Source organism: Macaca fascicularis, chromosome 10, assembly GCF_037993035.2.
Source record: "Macaca fascicularis isolate 582-1 chromosome 10, T2T-MFA8v1.1".
Classification (NCBI taxonomy): domain Eukaryota; kingdom Metazoa; phylum Chordata; class Mammalia; order Primates; family Cercopithecidae; genus Macaca; species Macaca fascicularis.
This window is the reverse complement of record NC_088384.1, coordinates 29413649-29436486: the sequence shown is the minus strand read 5'-3', so window position 1 is coordinate 29436486 and position 22838 is coordinate 29413649. Positions and strand designations below refer to the sequence as shown.

Genomic DNA, 22838 nt, shown 5'->3' with positions numbered 1-22838 from the left:
TATTGCCATTGGTTTAATAACAAACAGAACACCTCTCGCCTTACAGCCAGTCTCCCCCCGCCAGGTGTGCAGCATGACACCTGAGCACCCTCACCAGGCCCAGGATGGGCTCGTGTCTGTGCAGCAGGAGGCTCTCCTCTGCAAAAGCAGCCGGACTTGGCATTTCTTATGTGTCTGAAGGGACTGGACATGGCGTGGAACACCATGGGTGGGATGGGGGTGACCTCCGTGTCCAGGGTACACTCCTGCAGCCAGAATGAGAAGGTGCTGCGTGCAGACACTTGTCCAGATTCACTGACAATCTTGAACTTCAGCTGCCGCTCATAGCACCATTTCAGCGAATGGGGTGGGAGGAATAAGTAGCTCTGGAAGGGAACTGTTACCTGCCTGGTGCTGTGAGTCACTTCTCAGCATGTCATTTTGGGAGCGGGAAGTGTGCTGGGTGCGTGGGGAGGGGAGCAGGTGGGAGGGAGCAGCATGGAAGCGCCGAGGCCTCTGCAGCCTGTGAGCCGTCTGCTGCCCCTGGAGTTTCTGCAGAGCTGTGCACAGGAGCCTGCTCTTCCGAAAGGCGGGGGGAGCAGCAGCACCTGTCCCACTCTCTCTTCCTTCCTCCCCCTCAGGCCAGCCAGCTGGGTGTGTACCGGGCCTTTGTGGACAACTACGGAGTTGCCATGGAAATGGCTGAGAAGTGCTGTCAGGCCAATGCTCAGTTTGCAGAAATCTCTGAGGTAATGCCTTGATGCTCTTCAGACAGGTGCACCGCTGACTCCCACCTGTACCCTCCACCTCCCCAGGAGAACAGAGTGCACCAGGTCAAGAGCTGGTCGTGAACCACAGGTGTTTCCAGATTCTGTTGGGTTCATTGCGTCAGCCTTATGCTGGGGATGCTGTTGTGCCCAGACAGAAGGAGCAGCCCACAGGGTGTCCGGCCCCCGCAGGGGCGAGGGCCTGATTCTGGGGGTTGGCCGGGTTCCAGGGACACTGCACTGTCTGTCTGCAGTGAGGGGTGTCTGTAGTTCTGCCCGTTAACAGCTCTCACCACAGGAGTCCTGAGGCTGACTTTGTACCTGGCACTGGAGGCAAGCCTGGAGGTGTCCCACTTTTCCTTTTCTAGCCTGCCAGACCTTGAGAGCATTGAGGAAGCATTGAGGGGCTAATGCCATGGGGCGAGGGCTCATGTCACCTGTGCTTTGTAGACCCACATGCAGGAGCAAAGCGACAGGTTGGAGCTGCACTACCCCAGGCCCTGGGTCTGAGAGGCTGCTGACTCCCTGCCTGCATTTAGCCCCAGGAAGCTGAAACCTCAAACCATACAGTGTTAGCACCCAGGGCCTCGAAAGACTCATTCAGAAACAGAGACCATGAATGGGCCATTCAGGCAGAACCCAGCCGCACCCCTGGGTCTGCACTCTCCAGACTGGGGTTCTTCCTGCCCTTCCCCAGCCTGTCTGCCTGGTGGCCACTCGGCAACGTTTTCCTCTTCGGGGTCCCTTGCTTCTTCATGAGCCCCCCATCTCGCTGTAGCTTTGCCTTCTGGCTTGGCTTTCCCCACCCAGCAAGCGTTCTGAGGAGAAAGCCCTCCAGGTGAGAACCGCAGGGTTAGAAAGAGACATGCGCACTAGAAATAGGGAGTGAATGCGGTCACCCTTGCTGGGACACACCCTCAGCTGTCACCCCTAGGCTTTGTTCCTGAGGCTTTGTGCCGTCTTATTGTTTATTGCAGGATGGAGCATCACGGGCTTCGCTCTGATGTCTCCGGTGGTGACAGTACCTGCCGCCCTGTTCCTCCAGAGTCTGTGGGGCACCCTGCTCCGCCAGGTGCTGCTGGTAACAGGCTCTGCATGCATCTGGGGCTGCAGCTCCCTCCCCACTGCCAGACTCCCTCTGGACCATTCAATCTATTCTCTTTTCCTTTTTCATTAAACTAGCAACCCTCCTCCCCAACAGCTGGAATGATGGCACCGAATTTCAAGTGACCCTGACAAATCAGGGACCTGATTTTTTAAGAGCAGGTTACAGTTAGGTGGACAAGTTTAAGTTCACCTGGACAGGTTTCTGCAGAGGAGGGAGGAAACACCATGGGACGCCACCTGGGGATCACGTGGTCCCACCAACCATGCACCGGTGGATTCTGAGCTGTGGCTGAAATGCGGGGAGTGGGATGGGGCTCAGGACCAGCTGCAAACCGACCCACCGTGAAGGTTTGTGGCACCTGCACCGTCAGGGCGACTTGCACTTTGGTTCTCGGTGTTTCAAAAAAGACCCAGAAGAATTGGAGCCACCCAAAGACAGCAGAGTCAAACTCAAGGAAGAGAAAGCAGCAAGCCCTGTGGAGGTGTGGGGGGTCAGTGCTCAGGCATGGGAGTTCGAGGATCACCCTCAAGTACGGGAAGGAGTGGAGTAGTGTTCATCCTCTCCTGGGACAGTCCTGAGAGATGGGCAGCATTATTAGATCTGGTTCCATGGAACGCCAGCTCTCCAGACAGTGGGTAATAGGAATTACATGAAAAGGGCTTTGGGAGTCAGGCCAGTTTGGGAAATACAGGGTTAAACCAAACTCATAAGTTTTCTTGAGGCAGGTGTTCCTGGAGCTCCTAGATAACTCCCAAGCATAGCACTGTCCACGGATACGTGGGCCGCCTCCCAGGCTCGTGTGAGCCCAGCACCTGGTTTTTGCAGTCTTTTGTGTGGCTCTCCCACCCCCTCACACCCTTTGGGAACTGCTGAGTCAGATGTACAGAGGAAAAATCACTGTGAGGGCTGTTAAACTCTCAGGAAAGGTACCAAAGTGCATGGCAGCGTTTGGCCCCAGTGAGCTGGAAAACACTGGCTTTTGGTCTTGAGATGTTTCCTGCAGCACAAGAGGTTGGCAGAGCAACCTCAGAACCTCTTCCGTCTCTGCTGTTTATGCTTTTGTTCAGAAGCTTAGTACCAGAAATTAATCTCAGCTCCTTCCCAGGGGATTTTAGGCACACAGGATCTTTTATTCTACATTTCTCTAGTGATGCTTTCAACGCAGTTGTATCAAAACAGCCTAGGCTGTTCAGTTACAAGCCCTGCTTTTGCCCTGGGAATCTTAGCACCTCATTTTTTAGTAAGTACACTTGCAAATCCGGAGGGGGCAGGTGGAGTTATAATCCAGTGTCAGTCTGCAGTGGTGGGCCTGCCCTGGCCGTCTCCAAATATGAGTGCTCTTCTGAACCACCAGCCCCCTGCATGCTGTCTAATTGCCCCCAAGAAAACAGTGATGTGTGTTTAGGAGCGTGCTCCTGTTGGCCTCCATTTACAGGATTCTCTGTGTCAGAGGATCTCAGCCAGGCATGATCTTGTTCACAAGGGACACTTGGCAATGCCTGGAGACATTTTTGGATGTCACAACAGCAGGAAGGCAGGCATGCTCCTGTACCTATAGGTAGAGGCCAGGGCAGCTGCTCAGCACCCTATGGTGCCCAGGAAAGCTGCTTAGAGAATTTGTAGCCCAAAATGTCAACGGTGCCCTGGCAGAGAAGCCTTGTCCCAGGTAGACCGCAGCATCCAGGGCATCCTGCGTGCTCGGCTTGCTCGTGTGTCCCTGCACACCCTGTGATTTCAGTCTCGGCTCAGAATGCGCCTGGGGTTCGTTGCAGTGAGGAGGGAAAGCTGAAACTGCTGCCAAAGGGGGAACGTTCTGCATCAAAGCTGCTCTGTCATCTGTGCGAACATGCGCTTTTCTCTCTGCAGAACCTGAGAGCCAGAAGCAACAAAGATGCCAAGGATCCAACGACCAAGAACTCCCTAGAAAGTGAGTTCTGCATGCTGAGGTCTCTGTGTGCCCTTGTCAGGGAGGCTGCTGCTGGCAGAGGGGGCGTCGTGGAAAAGCAGACACAGTGCCCAGCTGGGTCACCCCTTGGCGCCTTCCCTGTTCTGCTCTTCAAATAGAGTGGGGATGAGGAAAGAACAATTCAGGGAGGGCAGGGAAGGATACCATCAGTACCAGTTCTCCACCAAGAGTAGCAACAAGGTGCTGCTTCAATTGACTTAAATGTCATCGTGTTGACCCCAGTGGCCTTGTAAGGAGGGTTTTTTTTTTTTTTTTTGAGGCAGAGTTTCGGTTCACTGCAACCTCCGCCTCCCGGGTTCAAGTGATCCTCCTGCTTCAGCCTCCCGAGTAGCTGGGATTACAGGCACACACCACCACGGCCAGCTAATTTTTGTATTTTTAATAGAGACGGGGTTTCCCCCATATTGGTCAGGTTGGTCTTGAACTCCTGACCTCAAGTGCCTTGGCCTCCCAAAGTGCTGGGATTACAGGCGTGAGCTGCCGCACCCGGCTGTAAAGAGGATTTTATTTTCTGTTTTTGCCGATGACAAGTTTAGTCATAAAGTAATCTGTGCAGAGCACAGGCTCTACGTGGCTGGGCAGGGATTGAGTCCAGAGTTGCTGGGAAAGTGGTATCAGGAATTATCAGTCACTTCTTTCTTTAGTTGTGAGGGTGTTGTGAATAGTTACACTTGCAGAGAACAGCAGGCCCTGGAGCTTTTTGCCCCAAATCTCAGTTTCCCCATCTGCAAAATGAAAATAGCGATGTGTGCCTTACGCTGGTTGTGGGAGGCATGTCTCAGAACACACGTAAGCATCCGTGCCTGGGATTGGCCACGCTCACTGTCATCATGGAGAAGCACAGGTGGCTGAGGCTGGCCAGGGCTCCTGCCATGCCACGGAGCTGCTCCCACTGCAGTGGGGCTCATGTGCCTCTGGAGTTCGGGTATCCTCGGGCAGGCAGGTCGCCAGAGAACCTGTCAAACCAAGAGTTGTGTCGGCATCTGAGTAGGTTTCTGCCTGTCTCAGAGTCAGGCGTCTGAAATGTCTCGGGATTGATGGTAAGAGCAGCTAAGCGGTTTGTTCAGCTTACCCTCTGGGCCGGGGAGCAGGTCTCCCTCCAGAATTGGGGCCCTCCCCAGCCCAACCTTGCCAGGGTGGGCTCCCTGACCTCAGGCTAGAGGAGCGGCAGTGCTGAGCCTTTGTAGCTGTTGTCACTGAGCCAGCCGTGCAGGCTTGGGTCTGACAGCTGCTCTGGACTCTGCATGCAGTAAATGTCCTGGACTTAAAGCGTTCCAGGTGGGTGCTCTAGCCTTGCCCTGGTCACTGCGCAGAGGGGAGATGGGGCCTGTGGAGGGTGGGGCAGCCCCCTCCCCACTCACCCTTGCACCGAGGGTGGTCAGGCAGCTGGTGTGCTTCTCCATGTGCAGCCTCTCTCACCACCCCTCTCTCTCCACAGCTCTACTCTACAAGCCTGTGGACCGTGTGACAAGGAGCACGCTGGTCCTCCATGTGAGTCACAGCGCCCCTCCAGACTGGGACCAAAACTGCCCTCTCAGACACACACAGCAACAATGTTCTGAGACCTTTTTTGGTTGTCATAGCTGCAGCCAAGGGGGTGCTACTGACCTCTAATGGGTAGAGGCCTGGGATGGTGTTGGACATTCTGTAATGCAAATGACAGCTCTCTCTTGCCCCTCAACAAAGAATTACTCCACGCAAAATGTCAGCAGTGCTGAGGTTGAGAAACCCTGCCCTAGATCCAAGAGGAGCCCCTCTTGGCCGTGTGCATGCAGCGTGGAACACATCTAGGACCTGCTTCCAGAACGGTGCTCACACGAGCTCTGTCCGCAAAGCCCATGCCCATGTGAGAGAGGCAGTGGTGACACTGAGGGAGCTGGTGCTCTGGGCTCCGTCTGCATTTTGTGTCTGCACTTTGCACACAGTGGCAGGTGTCAGTGCTCCTCTGTGTCTAACTCGAATCTTTCTTCCTGGGGCAGGACTTGCTGAAGCATACTCCTGCCAGCCACCCCGACCACCCCTTGCTGCAGGATGCCCTCCGCATCTCACAGAACTTCCTGTCCAGCATCAACGAGGAGATCACACCCCGACGGCAGTCCATGACGGTGAAGAAGGGAGAGGTGAGCGTGGCAGGGGATGGCTTGGGTCTGCCCAGCCTGCTGAGCTGGGGGCATGCAGGGTACCCTCGATCTGAGGCCTGGAGCCCCTCCTGGTCCTCAGCAGACCTTGCCTTTTGGGATTGGTGAGTTTGGCAGCACACTCAGTCCCGTGTGGAAGGTGTCTGGGTGCAGTTGCAGGGGTGACCCCACATGCACCATACTCTCCAGGCAGCAGCCATCACCATGCCTCACTCAGCCACCTCTTTTCTTTTCTGTCATTGTGGGTTATGTCCAGGGACCCCTTTTTTTAATCCCCCACACTCTTGCCAGCTCAGGCTCCCCAGCCAAGGAGACCTGTGCGAAGGAGGTGAGTAGGAGGATGGCATTTTGTCTGCCTGGAATCCTCCTACTTCCTCCTGAGTGCTTTCATTAAAAAACAGTTAACGTCGGGTTTAAGGATTAGAAAGGGGGATTCGTGGTTTGTGTCTGATGTGAGACTGGATGAAGCACTTCATGTCTTCCTCTGGGAAGACTCTCCTTCCCGTTCCCCCTGTCACTGACGTATTCTGTGTGCACGTCATCGATGAGCAGGGATGGCCTGTGCCCGTGCCGCTCTGAGCCTTCCTGGGCGGGGCCTGGCACATAGTGAGGCTGTTTCATTCCCAGGCAGGTAGCAGCTACTGAGAATGGCCGAGGCGTGCAAGCTGGGGAGCCGGTGTCCAGGGGGAGCAGCTTTTGTCAGAAGTAGCGCTGAGGTGAGGGGAGCTGACCCATGGCGTCAGGGGTCTCATGCAGGGACAGGAGCTGTCTGGCCCAGGCAGGACACAGAATGGGCATGAACCTGACTGTAGTTGCCTCTGAGAACCACCTCATGGCTGGGCACCATGGCTTATGCCTGTAATCCCAGCACTTTGGGAGGCCTAGGCGGGTGGATCATGAGATCAAGAATTCGAGACCAGGCTGGCCAACATGGTGAAACCCCGTCTCTACTAAAAATACAAAAATTAGCCAGGCACAGTGGCAGGTGCCTGTAATCCCAGCTGCTCGAGAGGCTGAGGCAGGTGAATCGCTTGAATCCAGGAGGCGGAGTTTGCAGCAAGCCGAGATCTCACCACTGTACTCTAGCCTGGGCGACAGAGTGAAACTCCATCTCAAAAAAAAAAAAAAAAACAAAAACAAAAAGACCGTCTCCTACTCTTTCTTCTTGTTCGTGTGCCATGTGGTTGGCAGTGTGCCAAGGACACAGGCCCTGTCCTCAGGGCCCCCATAGGGTGGACCTGCCCAGCACATGGGGCTTGCTCCTCCTGCCCTGGGCCATCAGGCAGGCAGCTGTCAGCCCCCTCTGCCGCACACCACTTTGGGAATGGTACTCTGAGTACCCAGAGTCTAATCAGAGTTGACCTGGAGTGAGGGACTTGGTCAAGTTTCTCCTGGTGGGCCTGGCCCAGGAAGGGCATGGAGGAGGAAGGAGCTGTCCGCTCCATTCCACCCTCCAGCTTGTCCAAGCCCTGGAGCTGGGCAGACTCAGGGTCCCATGCCAGCATCGTGAGGACCAACCCACTGGGTGGCCTAGAGCTTCTCCCAGCTGGGCCTATTCCTTGTCTTTGCAGCAGGATGGGAACATGACCCCACCTCATTAGGCACCTGGGCTCCCAAATGGGTATGATTTAGTGGCAGTCCTGGCCATCCATGTTGACTCCTTGGCAATCTCAGCCCTTTGAAGGCGGAAGTGGGTCCGTGGCACCTCCCAGGGGAGGCGTTGAGCAGTGCAGGTGTTCCCCAGCTGATCATCCCGTGGCTGGGACCTGGGAGTGGTGGGGGATCAGATCTTGCTTCTTGGAGCAACAACCGGGCCCTGCCCCTGGTTCTCTTCCCTGGCTCAGGGCCACAGAAGGAGAGAAAACCTGTGACAAACCTGTGGGCAGTCCACACAGATCTAAGTGGATGTTGGGTTTGCTTCTCCTAAGCCTCCATGTGCTGGGTGGGTTCCTGCCAGGCTCGCCCTACCCTCCTGAGACGCCTGCTCTTTCTTTTCTACCGACTGTTCTCTTATGAGCGCTCTGACCTCCTGGGAGGTGGCCGTGGGCGTCCTTTTTCCCATGGCTTCCCCTGTGCCAAGTCTGCTCCCTGCAACTCCAGCTGCCATTTAGCATCCCTAGAGAAAAGGAAGGGCCTTCTCAGCGCTCGGATCATTGGAATCCACTGCTTTGGGGAACTGAGAAAAATGCCATGTTGCCTAGAAGTTGGCACCCAGGCCCTCGTTCCTGCATCCGTCGCCATGGGGACTGACTTCCATGCTTACCCATGGCCACATCTCAGGACCACCAAGGAGGAAGTGTAATTTAAAAAGGGCTGGGTGCGGCTGGGCACAGTGGCTCACCTCTGTAATCCCAGTGCTTTGGGATGCCGAGGCAGGTGGATCACAAGGTTCGGAGTTCGAGACCATCCAGACTAACACGGTTAAAACCCCATCTCTACTAAAAATACAAAAAAATTAGCTGGGCGTGGTGGTGGGCACCTGCAGTCCCAGCTGCTCGGGAGGCTGAGGAAGGAGAATCTCATGAACCTGGGAGGCAGAGGTTGCAGTGAGCCAAGATCGTGCCACTGCACTCCAGCCTGGGCAACAGAGCGAGACTCTGTCTCAAAAAAAAAGAAGGGCTGGGCGCTTCACAAAGGCAAGGGCCTGGATCTGCATCCTCCCCAGCACCTCACCCTGGTGGAGGGGCATTTGCTCATAGAGGAGGGGTCACCTGGGTGCCTCAACTGCAAAGCAAGATGGAGGACTAATGACTCTAGAAAAGTCACTGTGAGTCTGACCAGCACCCCTTCATTCAGAGCTTTCTATCCGAGGCATGTTAAGGGAGGTGGCTTGATGGTGGCTAAGCCAGGATGATAGATGCCTGTGCTGTGCCCCAGCCCCTGCCATTCCTGGGGCAGATGCTGCTAATCAGTTGGGCACTCCAAGCCTGGACATGCTCCTCAGTATCCTCTGGCACTGCCCAATGGGTTTGCAGTCCTTGATGCAGAAAGAAAGATGCCGGATGGGCGAAGCCCCGTCAGGTTCCGCTCTCCCTCACTGCTAACAGTGTACTGATTTGGGGACACCCTTTTGCTTCCCTGGGTGCCCGGGCTCTCTGAGGGCAATGATGCAGGGTCCGTGGCCCCTCCACTGGGTGTTGAGACTGAAAAGGTTTCACAGCCTGAGAGGGACTTTATGAAAGTGAGGGGTGGTGACCTGCCTGCATGCCGCCATCTGTGTTGGAGGTGACGGGCAAGCTCCCCTGACGTCACTAGCCAGGAAAGGGGGGCAGGAGCTCCAGGCTACTTCCTCTTAGAATTTGCAGCCAGGGGTGGGGCCTGAGCTTTTCTCTTCTGCCCATCTCTTAGTTTGGTACATGCCATGGAGTGTCAAGTTCTCAAAGGGAGAAAGGAACCGTGCCTCTGAGATCTCATGACAACTCTGGGGTCAGAGATGATCTCCCTTTTACAGATGAGGAAACTGCGACTCAGAGAGGTTGAGTGTCTTGCCCACAGTCACACAGCCACTAAGTAGCTAAGCCAGGATGCGAGTGAGGCCACAGGCCCCCTGGTCACCTGTCTGCCCCTCGGGTGTGTTACTCTGGTTCCCTTACTCCTCTGTGAGCCAATAGGACGTTTCCACCCATCCTCTTGTGCCTGCACTACCTGGAGGTAGGAAAGAGGAGGAGATGTCCCTTTCAGCTCTGCACACTACCCCATTCCCTGCTGCTGCTGCTGCTGCTGCTGCTGCTGCTGCTGCTGCTGGGAGTGCGTCAAGGGGTTGGGGCTGTTTCTGGCTTCCCTGGCATTTGATGTCAAAAGGAAAGCTGCCTCTGTCGGCCTGGGTGTTTCGAGGTTCTCTTGCAGTAACTACTGGGCCTCCTGGGAGGTGGCCCATTGCTACCTGCTGAGCCTGGGCAAGTCTGGCATTGAGGAGAGGCCCAGATGTGAGCTCTGTGCAAGGTCAGCCACCCCAGCCCCAGACCCTCACTGTGGCTCCTGTAATCTCATGGCCCTTTTCAGCCACATCGCACGGCTCCAGGGCTGTGTTTTTTGGGGAAGAGTGACTTTGGGCTGCATTCCAGGTGGCTCCCTGATGCTGAATGGTGGCCAGCAGGTGCTCCAGCTTCCCAGCATCCTGGCCCAAGCACACCTGGGGGCCATGAGCCACAGGTGCTGCCAGGAGAATGCCCTCCTTAGCCTCCCCAAAATAACAGGATCAGAGGATCCCACAGGCACAGTTTCTTTCCAGGCCTGGGTTCTGAGGGCTGGTGGGTGGCGCTCATTTGTTTAGCTGAATTAACTTCACAGTTAGATAACCGATCCCCACTACTGGGTGACTTCCCACGTGGTTGCCTGTCTGTCTCCTCAGAGCCTTGGCACCATGTGCTGCTCAGCACCCCCTCGGCTTGGGCTCCGCAGCATAGTGGATGATCCAGTTTGGCTGTTTTGTTTCCCAAGAGCCAGCCAGGCAATGACCTCCAATACCCTTTCTCTGCCTGGGATCCCAGAGGCCCCTCTTGTAGGAAGAACACCGGCAGCAGTCCAAACGGGAGCTGCAGGAAGGCCCTAGAGCAGGGAAGTACCACCAGTGCAGGCTTGAGGCTGAGATGGTGAGGCTCGGGCAGAGGAGAACCAAGGTCTTTCAGTTGATGATTAAGGAGTTGGAGAGCAGGCTGGGCATGGTGGCTCACACCTGTAATCCCAGCACTTCGGGAGGCCAGAGCGGGTGGATCACTTGAGGTTAGGAGTTCGAGACCAGTCTGGCCAACATGGTGAAACCCTGTCTCCACTAAAAATGCAAAAATTAGCTGGGCGTGGTGGCATGTGCCTATAATCCCAGCTACTCGGGAGGCTGAGATAGGAGAATTGCTTGAACCTGTGAGGTGGAGGTGGCCATGAGCCAAGATCACGCCATTGCACTCTGTACTCCAGCCTGGGCAACAGAGTGAAATTCCGTCTCAAAAAAAAAAAAAGAGTTGGAAAACTGTTGGAGAAGCCAGAACCTCTTGGCAAAGTTTGCAGGGGTGCTACGGAGAGGGAGGTGCCCACCCCAGAGGTGAAGACGGGATGGGTGGGGTTCTCAGCTCCACTGGACACCAAACAGAAGCTGTAATGGCAAGGCTAGTGCCTATGTCGAGAGCTAGGCCTTTCTGGGCCCTTCATAAACATTGGCAAACAAAGCTTGGGTTCTCGACTTGTCTGGGCCAAGTTCTAATTCCTTCCAGGAGCGTGGGCACGTTGCTTACCTCTGAGCTGTTTCTTCTCCAGGCAGTGGTGAAGCTGGAGCCTGCTGCATGGGAGGGTTCTGTGGAGTGAGATGAGATGTTTTACGTCATGCTCTTTTCACACCTTCTTGGCACCCAGAAAGAGCTCAGCAAATACTAGCTGCTACCAGCCACCCTGACTGTGGCTATCAGCCAGCATTGTTCTTCCCAGGCCCCGCCCTATCCTCCACCTGGCATAGGGTTTCTCAGGGCATAGGAAACTTTCTGGGCCAGATTGGCCATGGGAGGCTTTCCTGGGGACCAGAGAGTCTGCAGGGAGGGCAAGTCAAGAGCAAGTGAGAGGGAGGGAAGGATGAGCAGGACCCTTGACCTCGTTCTCGGCTGCAGTGTGTATTGGCCTGCCTGGTGACCCTCGTTGCTCCTGGTCCCACTGCCGAACCTCTGGAGTCTGCCACATCTCTGCATAGACAGGGCCACTGACAGGCAGTGGCAGCCAGTTCAGTGGCACTCAGCCAGGTCTCCAGGGGTGTGCACTTTGCTCTGGGGGCAGGGTAGTGGGGGCTGAGGCCACTGGCTGCCTTCAGGGCCCCCCCCACCAGCCAGCAGCTGACAGCTCCACCTTGGTCTTCACTTGGGCTGTCTTCCTTCTCCACTTTCTCAGCTGCTGCGTGGGCATCTTTGGCAACTTTTCCTTGTCCCACCAGTCAAGGCCCTGCTGATTTGTTGATGATCAAACTGCAGTTCTTGTACCTGGGGAAGATTTCCAGCATCTCCATGGAGCCGTGGTCTCTGATTGCTGGAGCATGTCGTGGTCGGTTCAGGCTGCTGTAACAAAGCACTGTCTGCTGGGAGGCCCACACATAGGCCTTTACCTCTCACAGTTCTGGAGGCTGGAGATCCAGGGCCAGGGTGCCAGCAGGGTCAGGTTCTGGTGAGGGCAGTAAGAAGCACGGCTGCCATCCCCCTGTATCCTCACATGGCCTTCCTGGGAGTGGACATGGAGAGAGAAAAGGACCTGTCTTTCTTCTTATGGGGACACTCACCCCATCCTGTGGGTTCGTCTGTACCTACTCACCTTGCAAAGGCCCCACCTCCAGATACCAGCCCGTTGGAGTTAGGGCCTCAGCATGAATTCTGAGGGGGACAGAAACTTTCAGTCTTAACAGTGTGCTTCTTCCGGACTGGCCTTCCTGAAGGCCAGTGACAGTGAAGATGCAGGCTGTCCTGGCCGCCCTTGCTTTCTGGGGGCTCCTGTGGGGATGATGATTTTAGTTGTTCACGGAGACAGGTGGTGTTTCTTCCAGCTGGTGTTTCCCACCTGGGATGTTGGGGGGCTCCCCAAGGGGAGTGTTGTCCTGCCAGCTGGGGCCTGCTGTCCCACTGCCCTGCCCTGCCCCGCAGCACACACGGGGACCCACGCCCACATGGGGTTACTTGCACCAGGACACACACAGGCCTGACACGCACAGGGACTTGCCCTTGCCTGGAAATACACTCACATAGAAACATGGAGACACACACAGTGAGACACACGGGCACTCACCTACCCAGGCCACAGGCCTGTGTGGGGTTCCATGCATGAGGACACGCTCAGGCGCTCACACTCACACGAGAATGAACACACCCAGAGACATGGAGATGCACAAAGGGACACACAGAGACGCAGACACAGAACACATAGGATCTTCCCCTGTGCCCTTCTCACACACAGGCTCCCACAGCGCCAGCAAGCCAGCTCTCCAAAGTGTGGTGCTGTCCCTGTCCTGGGCCGTTGAGGTCCTGGCCCTCTCTGTCCCACAGCTCCAGCTGGGAGTGTTTGCCCTAGGTGAGATGCTGAGCATTGGGGACAGTGGTTTCTAGCCACGTGGCCTTATGCCAGCTTTGAGATGCAGTCAGGATTGTGACCCTGGCCCACCCTTGCCGTGTGCCCTGGAGGATGACTCGGGTGGGCTATGTGGGAAGCCTGTGCTGATTTCAAGGCCAACTGTCCTGTATTCCAGGCCGGGGACCAAGTTGCTGAGCGCTTCTGAGAGGGACATCTCCTGGGCAGGGAGTGACATACGCCACACCATGTGGGCCTGCCAGCTATGCGCTGGTGCTGTGTGGGCTGGGAGGGCAGGGGCCAGGTGAGAGGGACTGCAGAGCAGGGCCTAAGATGCTGTGACATGCTGGGGTGCCTGTGGCTTTCGGGCTTCTCTCAGATAAGAGTTGCACAGGTGGGTGGGGGTTTGGGGAGGCTGTGGCAGCATCAAAAGAGTAGCCCAGAACCAGCTGAGTCCACTGTCCGAGCCTCCCAGGCCTGCAGCTCGCACCCCAGTGGGACCACATCCTCCCCACAGTCAAGCCTGTGTCCTCTCAATGTGGCATGCTGGCATGTGGGTGCTACAGGCACCCAGTGTGACACTCACTGGCCTTGCCGAAGGCCGAGGGTGCCCCAGAGGTGAGTTGTGGGGAGCCTCTGCTGGAGAGGAGCTGCATTTCTGGCCCGCAGGCAGAGTGAGCTGGGTCTGCGGCTCCTTTTTTTTTTTTTGAGACAGAGTCTCACGCTGTTGCCCAGGCTGGAGTGCAGTGGCGCGATCTCGGCTCACTGCAAGCTCCGCCTCCTGGGTTCACGCCATTCTCCTGCCTCAGCCTCCTGAGTAGCTGGGACTACAGGCGCCCGCCACCGTGCCCGGCTAATTTTTTGTATTTTTAGTAGAGACGGGGTTTCACTGTGGTCTCGATCTCCTGACCTTGTGATCCGCCCGCCTCGGCCTCCCAAAGTGCTGGGATTACAGGCTTGAGCCACCGCGCCCGGCCAAGTCTGCAGCTTCTGAGCTGAGCATGGGGTGCCCTCTGCTGGTGATGGCGAGAAGCTCAGTGCCTTTGTATGGAGAAGCCTGCCATCCAGCCCCGCCACTGCCCCCAGAGGGAAGGCGCCTGAGACCCCTCCTCCTTGGCCAGGAGGCTGTTTGCTGTGTCCCTGCCAAGAGGGACCTCAGTGTCCTGGGACCCTACCCAGACCTGGTCCCCGCCGCAGACGCAGCAGTTTGGGTTACCTGGCTTCAGCGCTCCAGCTCTACATGATGTTTCTCCAGGTGCACATGCAGTTTCTTGCTTCCCGTGGGTGCTGTCACCAGGCGGCAGGCGGGGTATGGGTGAGTGCCGATGAGTCATGGCCTTGGCACGCCGGCAGTCTTCCTACCCTTCCACTTATGGGCACCAGCGGCCCCTGCGTAAGTCATTGGTTCCCCCTCACAAGAGCCAGCTGGCTGTCGTGAGCCAAGCTGCTTATGATGGTGACATGAGGCCTGGCCCAGGCTGTACTTGCCAGTGGGGAGCTCTGCTGCCTCCGGCCCCAGAATCGGGGAAGTTCAGAGAGACAGAGGCTCCCGGAGAAGAACCTCAGGCTGCAGCTGACAGCAGGGCGAGGCCCCTGGTCTGACTCTAGGACCAGCCTGGCTCCCTGAGAGTACAGGGCCTCCTCACTTCTCGAGGTGGGGACAGGTGCACCGCCTGCGGGGAGACACTGAGTTTTCACACTCTCTGTTGTATGTGCCTCCCCTGCAGACGCTTCTGGCTCTCAGTGCAGGGCAGGGGTCGTCCTCCCAGTGAGCCTTCCCTGAGACCAGGTGGGCTGGGTGCCCACTAAACACTTGGTCTCTCTCCCACGAGGTTGTGGGCTCCTGAGGGTAGAGGCCTGTGAATGTTGCCCCTCGCTTTCTGCGCCGCCTGGAACAGAGGGTGTACCTCGCTGAAGCTCAGTTTTCTCCTTAAGGACCTGCCTAAGCCTGTTGTAGGGACTGGATCAAATAATTCAGGCGATGGGCTCGTGCACTGGTCCCAACATGGGGAAGGCTTGCTGCGATAGCCTCTCATCCTATCCCTGTGCCCTTGGCACAGCGCCCAACCCTGTGAGGTACCAGACATGGGTGACTTACCTAGACATGCCCATTCAGCAGCCCGTTGAGCAAGAAGGACCTACCCTTGCCTTTCAGATGCAGACCAAGATGCAGAAAGGCACGTGGCTTATTAGCCTATGCCCCCTGCCCTGTGCTGCCCACCTGCACTCTGCTTTAACCCTTCTCAGGCCGCAGGTATCCAGGCAGGTGTCAGAGGTGCAGCCCCTGCACACCGGGGACCCTATCCATCCTGCTAGTTGGGAGGACTAGGAGTTCCAGATGTGAGACCCCCAGTTCCTGCTGCCCTCAGAACCAGGCCCAACCCTTGCCGTGACCTTGAGGGCTGCCACTTTTCAGAGTGCACTGGGCCCATCTCCACCCATAGACCATACTACCCCATCTTTACCTCGAGCACCAATCTCTTCCCACCACAGGGGCCTGTGCCTGCGATGGTCCCTCTACAGAAATACCTGCTCCTGGCATAGCTGGCTTGTTGCCATTCTGGCTCTCCACTGCCACCAGCTTCCCTGTTTAAAGCAGGCCCTCCCATCACCCATCTTCACAGCAGACTGTTTGCTTGGCTCTGTGCCCTTCCAGACCCACAGCCGTTACCTCCCCATCTCCCCCACCCTCCCACCCTCTTCCAAAGGTGGAACACACAGGAGGGATTGGGAAATTTGCTGAACAAAGAAGTTACACATAAGCCCTGATCTGTTAGCAGGACTGTGAGATGAACAAAACATTCTGGAAAGTGGGTGTGATGGTCAGATGTGGAGGGAGGGAAATCTTCCCAGGGAGAGAAAGTTTCTGGGTCAGCCTGCTCCACACCCCACCCATCACCCCAGGCTGCCCTGACCCCGCCTTCCCTGTGCCCGCAGCACCGGCAGCTGCTGAAGGACAGCTTCATGGTGGAGCTGGTGGAGGGGGCCCGCAAGCTGCGCCACGTCTTCCTCTTCACCGACCTGCTTCTCTGCACCAAGCTCAAGAAGCAGAGTGGAGGGTGAGTGACGATGTGGCCCCCATCCCGGCGGTGACCTCCCCCTGACGCTCCAGGACATGGAGGGCCCTCTCTTTACATTCCGTCTCCACTTGAGCACAATGCCGGGCTCAAGGTTAAAGATTGTCACTAGCAATCTGGAGACGTCATCAGGCATCATGGTGACCAGCTTTGACTCCCGTAGTGAGGGGTAAACCCGACCATGGCTTCCGGCACCATTGCAGAAAGGTTACCTCGGGACCTATCCGGGAAGCGTGAGGTCAGGGGCTGCAGGCAGTGCTGGGTGGTGACTGCCCCTTGTCTCCCCGAGCCTGGTGGTGGCTTCTAAGTTATTCTCGGCACAGGCCTGCACACGTTCCCCTCCTCCCTCCAGGGATTGGATTCACCCAGGTTGCACCAGGTTGGAATGGAGCAAAGAGGGCCATGTTGGGAAGGACCAGCACGGGGCTCTTCCCTGCATCCTGCCGTTTCCCTGCTGAGTGGGTTTAATCAGTCAACTCAGAGGACAGCCTTAGTTCCCCCTTCTGTCAGGTGAGGGGATGACCAGCTAGATCTGTAGTCCCTCAAACTCTGCGGCCCTGGGGGTGGATTTCAGTCCTGTCCTGTCATTGTGCAGCCTTGATGTGCTCCCACATGAGCCTGCAACCTTAGGGCCAGCTCAGGATAAGGTGGATCTAGACTCCTGAGATGCCTGGGGCCTGTGGTCACATGTTCAGAGTGTCTGTTCCCAGGAATCACAGTTCCCAGGAATCCCAGCGCCTGCCAGTGGCCTCTTCCCAGTCTGTTCCATGGAACACGTGCTGGGTTTTGGGTCAGGTAAACCATGTATGGCCAGGAACATGGGCTCTTGGCCTCTTGACAGCAGTGACATCAACCACGGAAGGCAGCCGGAACTGCATGTGAACGTTCTTCTCTCCCCATCCCCAGCAAAACCCAGCAGTATGACTGCAAATGGTACATTCCGCTCACGGATCTCAGCTTCCAGATGGTGGACGAATCGGAGGCAGTGCCCAACATTCCCCTGGTGCCGGACGAGGAGCTGGATGCTTTGAAGATCAAGATCTCCCAGATCAAGAGTGACATCCAGAGAGAGAAGGTGCACGCCAGGGGAGCGAGGGCCGGGTTCGGTGTGGTCTGAATGGGCAGCAGCCCCTGCACCCGGCCAGTGGGTGCTTTCTCCATCAGGCCTCTGGGCCCCAGGTCTGGTCTCTGGGACCCCTCTAAGCTCTCAGCTCTGGGAGGGCTGGCATCTGGGCACAGGTAGGTGCCCAGTTGTTCTGAGAACCCCCAGCTCAGTGGGGAGCCCCATACCAGAGCGGCTGCCAATCCAGCCCTCCAGAAAAATGAAGGGAACTGGTCGTGGTCTCTACAATGTGCCTTTCATGGGATACTTCCTGCACCTGGTGGACCGCCTCATACTTAGTTGTCCGACCTGTGACCGGGGGTCCCTCTCGAGAGAAACTTGTTTATACTGGCAAGTTTAAACTGGGTCCGGTTTACACCTACCTGACCATTGCTGTGGCACTGGGAGCCTGATTTTGTGTTTTCACTGGCATGCCCGGGGAAAACTTAACCTCAGCCAACACCTCCTAGTTTTTCAGAACCACACCACCACAATACGAAACAAGTTCAGAGATTTCACCTACAGGTTTTGGACAAGGAGGCGCCATGAGTAGGGAGGGCAGTCTTCTGTCCCTGGGTCACACAAGGCAGAAATGAAGAGTCAGAGAGAGAGAGAGAGCGTGCACATGACAGCTAGCAGTGTTTATAATGGAACAGGGTGTGATCCCTTTTAAGTTCACAGGCGAATGCCTGGATGGTCCTTTTAAGGAAGCAGCAGGAACGCGGGAGCTCAGTCAGCTGGGCGGGAGAGAGGCTTCTGGGTTCTCACCTCTGGCCACGGGCTTGAGCTGTTCCAGTGTGTGGTCTCCTGATACCCAGGCTGCGTCCTTTGCTGTGTGGTTCCATTACACGGGTGAAGTACCAAGTCACCAGAGAGAAAGTCACAGCCAGACAGTGGAGGGCTTGGAGTAGTCCAGGATGCAGGGCTGGGGGAGGTGCTGTCCCCCATACAAGCTACCCTGATGTGGGCCAGGCCCAGGTGAGAGTGCCACCCCGCCAGGTGTTCAGGACTACTGGCGCTTGGTTTTTCCCAGAGATGTTTGAAGACTGTAAAAATGGCAAGGATGAGCCCCTCAATCAAAGGTTAGCCAGGCCAGAGGAAGCGGGTGGCAAGAAGATTAGGCCTGGGTCCAGGGATGCCCAGGTAGGGTGGATGCAGCAGGACAGGAGTTCCTCAGCCCTTGCCCAGCTGCCCAGCCTGCTGTACCCAAACCCAGCACACTTAGGAACACAGGGAGCTTCGAGACTGGGGTGAACATTCTATCGTTCATCCTTGTGGGACTGTGACCTCCAAGGTACGGTGTCCCCACACAGAGTGGGAGCCAGTGCTCAGGGCAGCTGAGGCCTATTGACTGTTACTGTTGCATTCTCCATGTTCAGCTCTTTGGGGGATGGGATAGGATGGGGCCCTACCTGGTGACAGGCAGCACAGTTTTCTCCTCCCCAGGGATAGTGGCTTCTAGAGTGAAACACGCAGCTCAGCGTAGGAAGGGCCTTCCCATCCAGGTTCTGTTGACAGTCGTCTGGCCTTCTGCTGAGACCTCCACAAACGTGCCCAGGGGGCCCGATGCTGAAACCTAGTTGGGTTAGGAAGGGGGTGAGGGACCCTCTAGGTCACAACGGCCTCCTGGACATTGTCTGAATTTGGGAAAATGAAAGTCAGGGATGTTTGTAAAAGTCTCTTCTCTCCGCCCTTGTGAGAGGGAAGACTTAATTCCTATAAAAAAGGTTTACTGAGCATGTCCTGCAGCTTGTGCCATGCCTTCACCCTGTAAAAAGACTGTTTCTGTCCTCCAAAGGCCACCAGCAACTGCGGTCTGGGGCCCTGGGCTATGCTGAGTGGAGAGATGAGATTCTCGCCCTGTGCAGGCTGAATGCAGCTAGTGGGTGGGGATGGATGGAGTGGGAGTGGGTTGTGTGGGGTGCTGGAATGGGAAGGTGAGGCTGTGGCATCTCCCCGCAGAGGGCGAACAAGGGCAGCAAGGCCACGGAGAGGCTGAAGAAGAAGCTGTCGGAGCAGGAGTCGCTGCTGCTGCTCATGTCTCCCAGCATGGCCTTCAGGGTGCACAGCCGCAATGGCAAGGTGAGTGCCTGCTGTGCTGGCCCCTCCTGCTCTCCCGGCCTGGGATGGGCTCCTGACTGCCTCATGGCAGCGCGTTTTCACTTGGACGCACCCCACACTGAGAGAGGCTTGTCCAGCATGGTGCATGCAAGCATACTCATTCCCTTGTCTGGGGCTTTGGGCCGTAGCCCCCAGGTTGAGTGGCAGCTGGCTCAGCTTCCACAACTGGGAGTGGGCAGGGTCTCCAGGGAGGGTATAGGGCAGGGGAGCCTAGCAGGTGCAGACCTGGCCCTTGGTACAGGGATGCTGTCCCGGGACCTTGAGGGCCAGAGACGCATCTTCTGTCCTGAGTCTGGCTCCTGCTGCCATCTGTAACCTGGGCCTCTCCCTCCTGTCAACACGTATCTGTCAACGCCCAGAATGGCTTGTTTTCTAGCCTGGCCGGGAGAGGCTGCTGGTGGGCTCTGCTGGTGGGGCTTGTGGGTTGAATGCAGGAGGTCAGGTCTGGATTAATCTTCACCTCTGCAGATCCCACCTGGTCACCTCCATGTCCCTAAGCTGTGCCCCTCTGCCAGCATCACACCCTGACCCATGTGGTTCAGGTGAGAGCTTGTGCCACGCGTGTTGTGGCATCCAGCTGGCAGGAAGGGTAGGGAGTACCGGAAGCGACATGCCAGGCCGTGAGCACACCTGGCCACGGGGCTCCAGCCAGCTGGAGGGATGAGTTGTGTGCTCTAAGGTGCCCTGGGCCTACCAGGCATTTGCGTAGCCAGGGTGGAGATAACTGAGTGTGTTCTTCTCGCCCACCCTAGAGTTACACGTTTCTGATCTCCTCTGACTATGAGCGTGCAGAGTGGAGGGAGAACATCCGGGAGCAGCAGAAGAAGTGTGAGTATCCTCTGTCCCGAGAAGGTCTGGGCTTCAAAACATTAGGGCCAGGCTGGCAGCTCCTGTGATTTTAAACCTTCTTTTTTATTTTGAGGGGTTTTATCCAAGTGAAGTGTTGCATTGGAGATAGCCGCCCTGATAGGCCCCCAGGCCTCTTGTCTCCCCGCCTGCCTATCCTGCCCCCATCCCCTGGGCACTCATTTCCCCACTGCCCTGTGATCCCCCTTCCCCAGGCCCTTTCCTGATTCCACACCCGCCCCTACACACACCCCTGCCATCCGCCCCCAGCCCGCTGCCCATACACCCCACCCCTGGCCTGCCCCCTAGGCCTTTCTGGGACCCTGCCACCACCCCATTTCCCCTCATCTGCTCCCGGCCCACTTGGGCAACCACAGTGTGCTGGCCCCACTGCCCTGTTGATATGGCCAGGGTGGCTAGCTCTCAGCACAGGGGCACTCCCGCCTGTCTGGGGCAGCCCCTTCCTTCTCTGGGCACTTCCCTCTGTCAGGGTGCTCCTTCCTTCAGCTCCTGCCTGGCAGTGTCAGTGGGGAAGGCAGACCCGGTTCCCTCCTTGGAGGTTTGGGATTCACATGCCATCCTTACCAAGGTCTTCCCACTGGGACTCTTGTGTGCCACTGTCCCTCTTGCAGGGGGAGCTGGGCTGAGCACTGCATCCAGGTGGCCTGGTCCTCCCACAGCTGTGGGCCATCTCCTGCAAAGCAGCGTATTTCACAGGGATGCTGGGCTGGGGCTCTGCATACCTCTGGCCTGGCCTGACCTCCTGCGCCCTCAGGCTCATCATTCTCACCTATGCAGAGCCACATCTCAGCTCCCAATGCCACCGTGGCCTGGAGGAACACGGATCTCCGGGCAGCCCTGCCAGTGCTTGTGTTCCGGGATTTCCTGTCATAACATGGGAGCCCCAGCCATTTCCAGAGTGGCAGCCTCTGTAGCCTGTTCAGCATTATGCCCAGAAATAAGCCCCTTTTCCTCACCTGGTGGAGAAACAGGGCCTGTGTTAGCAGAGGAGGGGCAGAGCCATGCTGCTGTCTGGGAGACCTCACAGGGAGGTGCTCCCAGTCCAGCCGCTCATTCTCAGACCTGCCGCGTGGCTGTGCATAGGTAGCGTGGGACGTGTGTGTTTGTAAGTCTCATGCTAAGACTTCTGCAGGCCTGGGCTCTCCAAGGCCACACCTTGCTCTGCTGCCAGACCAGCACTGCACTTGGGAGCCAAGTGCCCTCTCCTGAGCCCTCAACCCTGGCACCAGTTCTTGCCATGCCCCTTCCCCAGGGTGTGGTGGGGGTCCAGCGGGAGGAGCCAGAGGGCCAAGGAGCAGACTGACCAGTTGGTGCACCTCTTTTCCAACCTCCCAGGTTTCAAAAGCTTTTCCCTGACATCTGTGGAGCTGCAGATGCTGACCAACTCGTGTGTGAAACTCCAGACCGTCCACAGCATTCCACTGACCATCAACAAGGAAGGTGGGCCCGCCCTCCTGTGTACAGGGCACCTGTAGGGAGGGCAGGCAGCTACCCGAAGGCTGATCCCCTCTTCCTGTTAGCACTTTTGTTGGGACTAGTGGACTTTGGTTCGGAAGGAAGAGCTGTGCTTATTAGGGCCTCTTGTCTCCTCCCAGGAGTGGACGAGGTGGGTTAGGAGTGGTTTCTCCCTGAGTGGCTGCTGCTGGGTGGTTGAGGAGATGCACAGCTTCTATTCCTAGTCAGGAGGCTGCAGCAGATGCTCCTCAGATGCTGTGTGCCTTGGATCTGGCCCCACGCCCGTCCTCCCAGCCCTCCTCTCCTCCAGCTACCTGCCAGCCGGCACTTTTGGTCAAGCTGAGTTTTGCATTCACTGTTGCACGTGTGCTCAGTCACACACATAGCATATGCTATGCACATGTGTCCACACACACCCCACTCACATCCCACGTCACCCCGACCCCCTCTGCTGTCCTTGGAACCTTATTACACTTTGGGTCACTGGTTTGCCTGTGTTGTGAAACCAACTGGATCCTGAGGTCCCCAAGACAGAAATCATGATGGGTATGTTTTTGGCCCATGACACTGGCTTGCCTTGTGCTGGGCAGATGGCAGCCACGCGGTGTCCACCGGATGGTTGATTCTGAAGCAAAGTTAGCTTGTCACCTGCCTCCCTTTCCCGGGACAACAGAAGCTCACCTCTTTGGTCTCTTGCGCAGATGATGAGTCTCCGGGGCTCTATGGGTTTCTGAATGTCATCGTCCACTCAGCCACTGGATTTAAGCAGAGTTCAAGTAAGTACTGGTATGGGGAGGAAGGTTGCAGCGGCCAAGCCAGGGCCTCCACCCAGGAAGGACTCATCGGGCAGGGTGTGGGGAAACGGGGAGATTGTTCAGATGACCACGGGACACCTTTGACCCCTGGCCGCTGTGGAGTGTTTGTGCTTGTTGATGCCTTCTGGGTGTGGAATTGTTTTTCCCGCAGTGGCCTCTGCCCTCTCCCTAGCCTGTCTCAGATCCTGGGAGCTGGTGAGCTGCCCCCTGCAGGTGGATCGTGTAATTGCAGGGGTTTGGGAAGGAGTTTGACAGACATCCCCTGGGGTGCCTAGGAGTCTTGGGTCCAAGCCAGGAGGGCTGTCAGCAGTGCAGCTTCACCCCACAGCAGAGCAGATTTGGCTGCTCTGTTGAGCTGGATGGATAATACGCTTTTTTTCCTTCTCCTCTAAGTGGGGGTCTCCCCCAGCTACT

General features: G+C 56.8%; 1 protein-coding gene across 2 annotated transcripts in view; it reads left to right on the top strand.

The window, feature by feature from the left end:
- The window catches only part of BCR (BCR activator of RhoGEF and GTPase), a 135529-nt gene that overhangs the window by 87954 nt on the left and 24737 nt on the right, over positions 1 to 22838 (top strand). For both annotated transcript variants that reach the window (XM_045364424.3, XM_065522432.2), the window contains exons 5-14: positions 621 to 728; positions 3721 to 3781; positions 5259 to 5311; positions 5800 to 5940; positions 15925 to 16046; positions 16971 to 17139; positions 19129 to 19248; positions 20040 to 20115; positions 21490 to 21594; positions 22311 to 22385. In XM_045364424.3, coding sequence (XP_045220359.1) covers positions 621 to 728; positions 3721 to 3781; positions 5259 to 5311; positions 5800 to 5940; positions 15925 to 16046; positions 16971 to 17139; positions 19129 to 19248; positions 20040 to 20115; positions 21490 to 21594; positions 22311 to 22385 — 1030 coding nt within the window. The remainder of the gene's footprint in view (positions 1 to 620; positions 729 to 3720; positions 3782 to 5258; positions 5312 to 5799; positions 5941 to 15924; positions 16047 to 16970; positions 17140 to 19128; positions 19249 to 20039; positions 20116 to 21489; positions 21595 to 22310; positions 22386 to 22838) is intronic.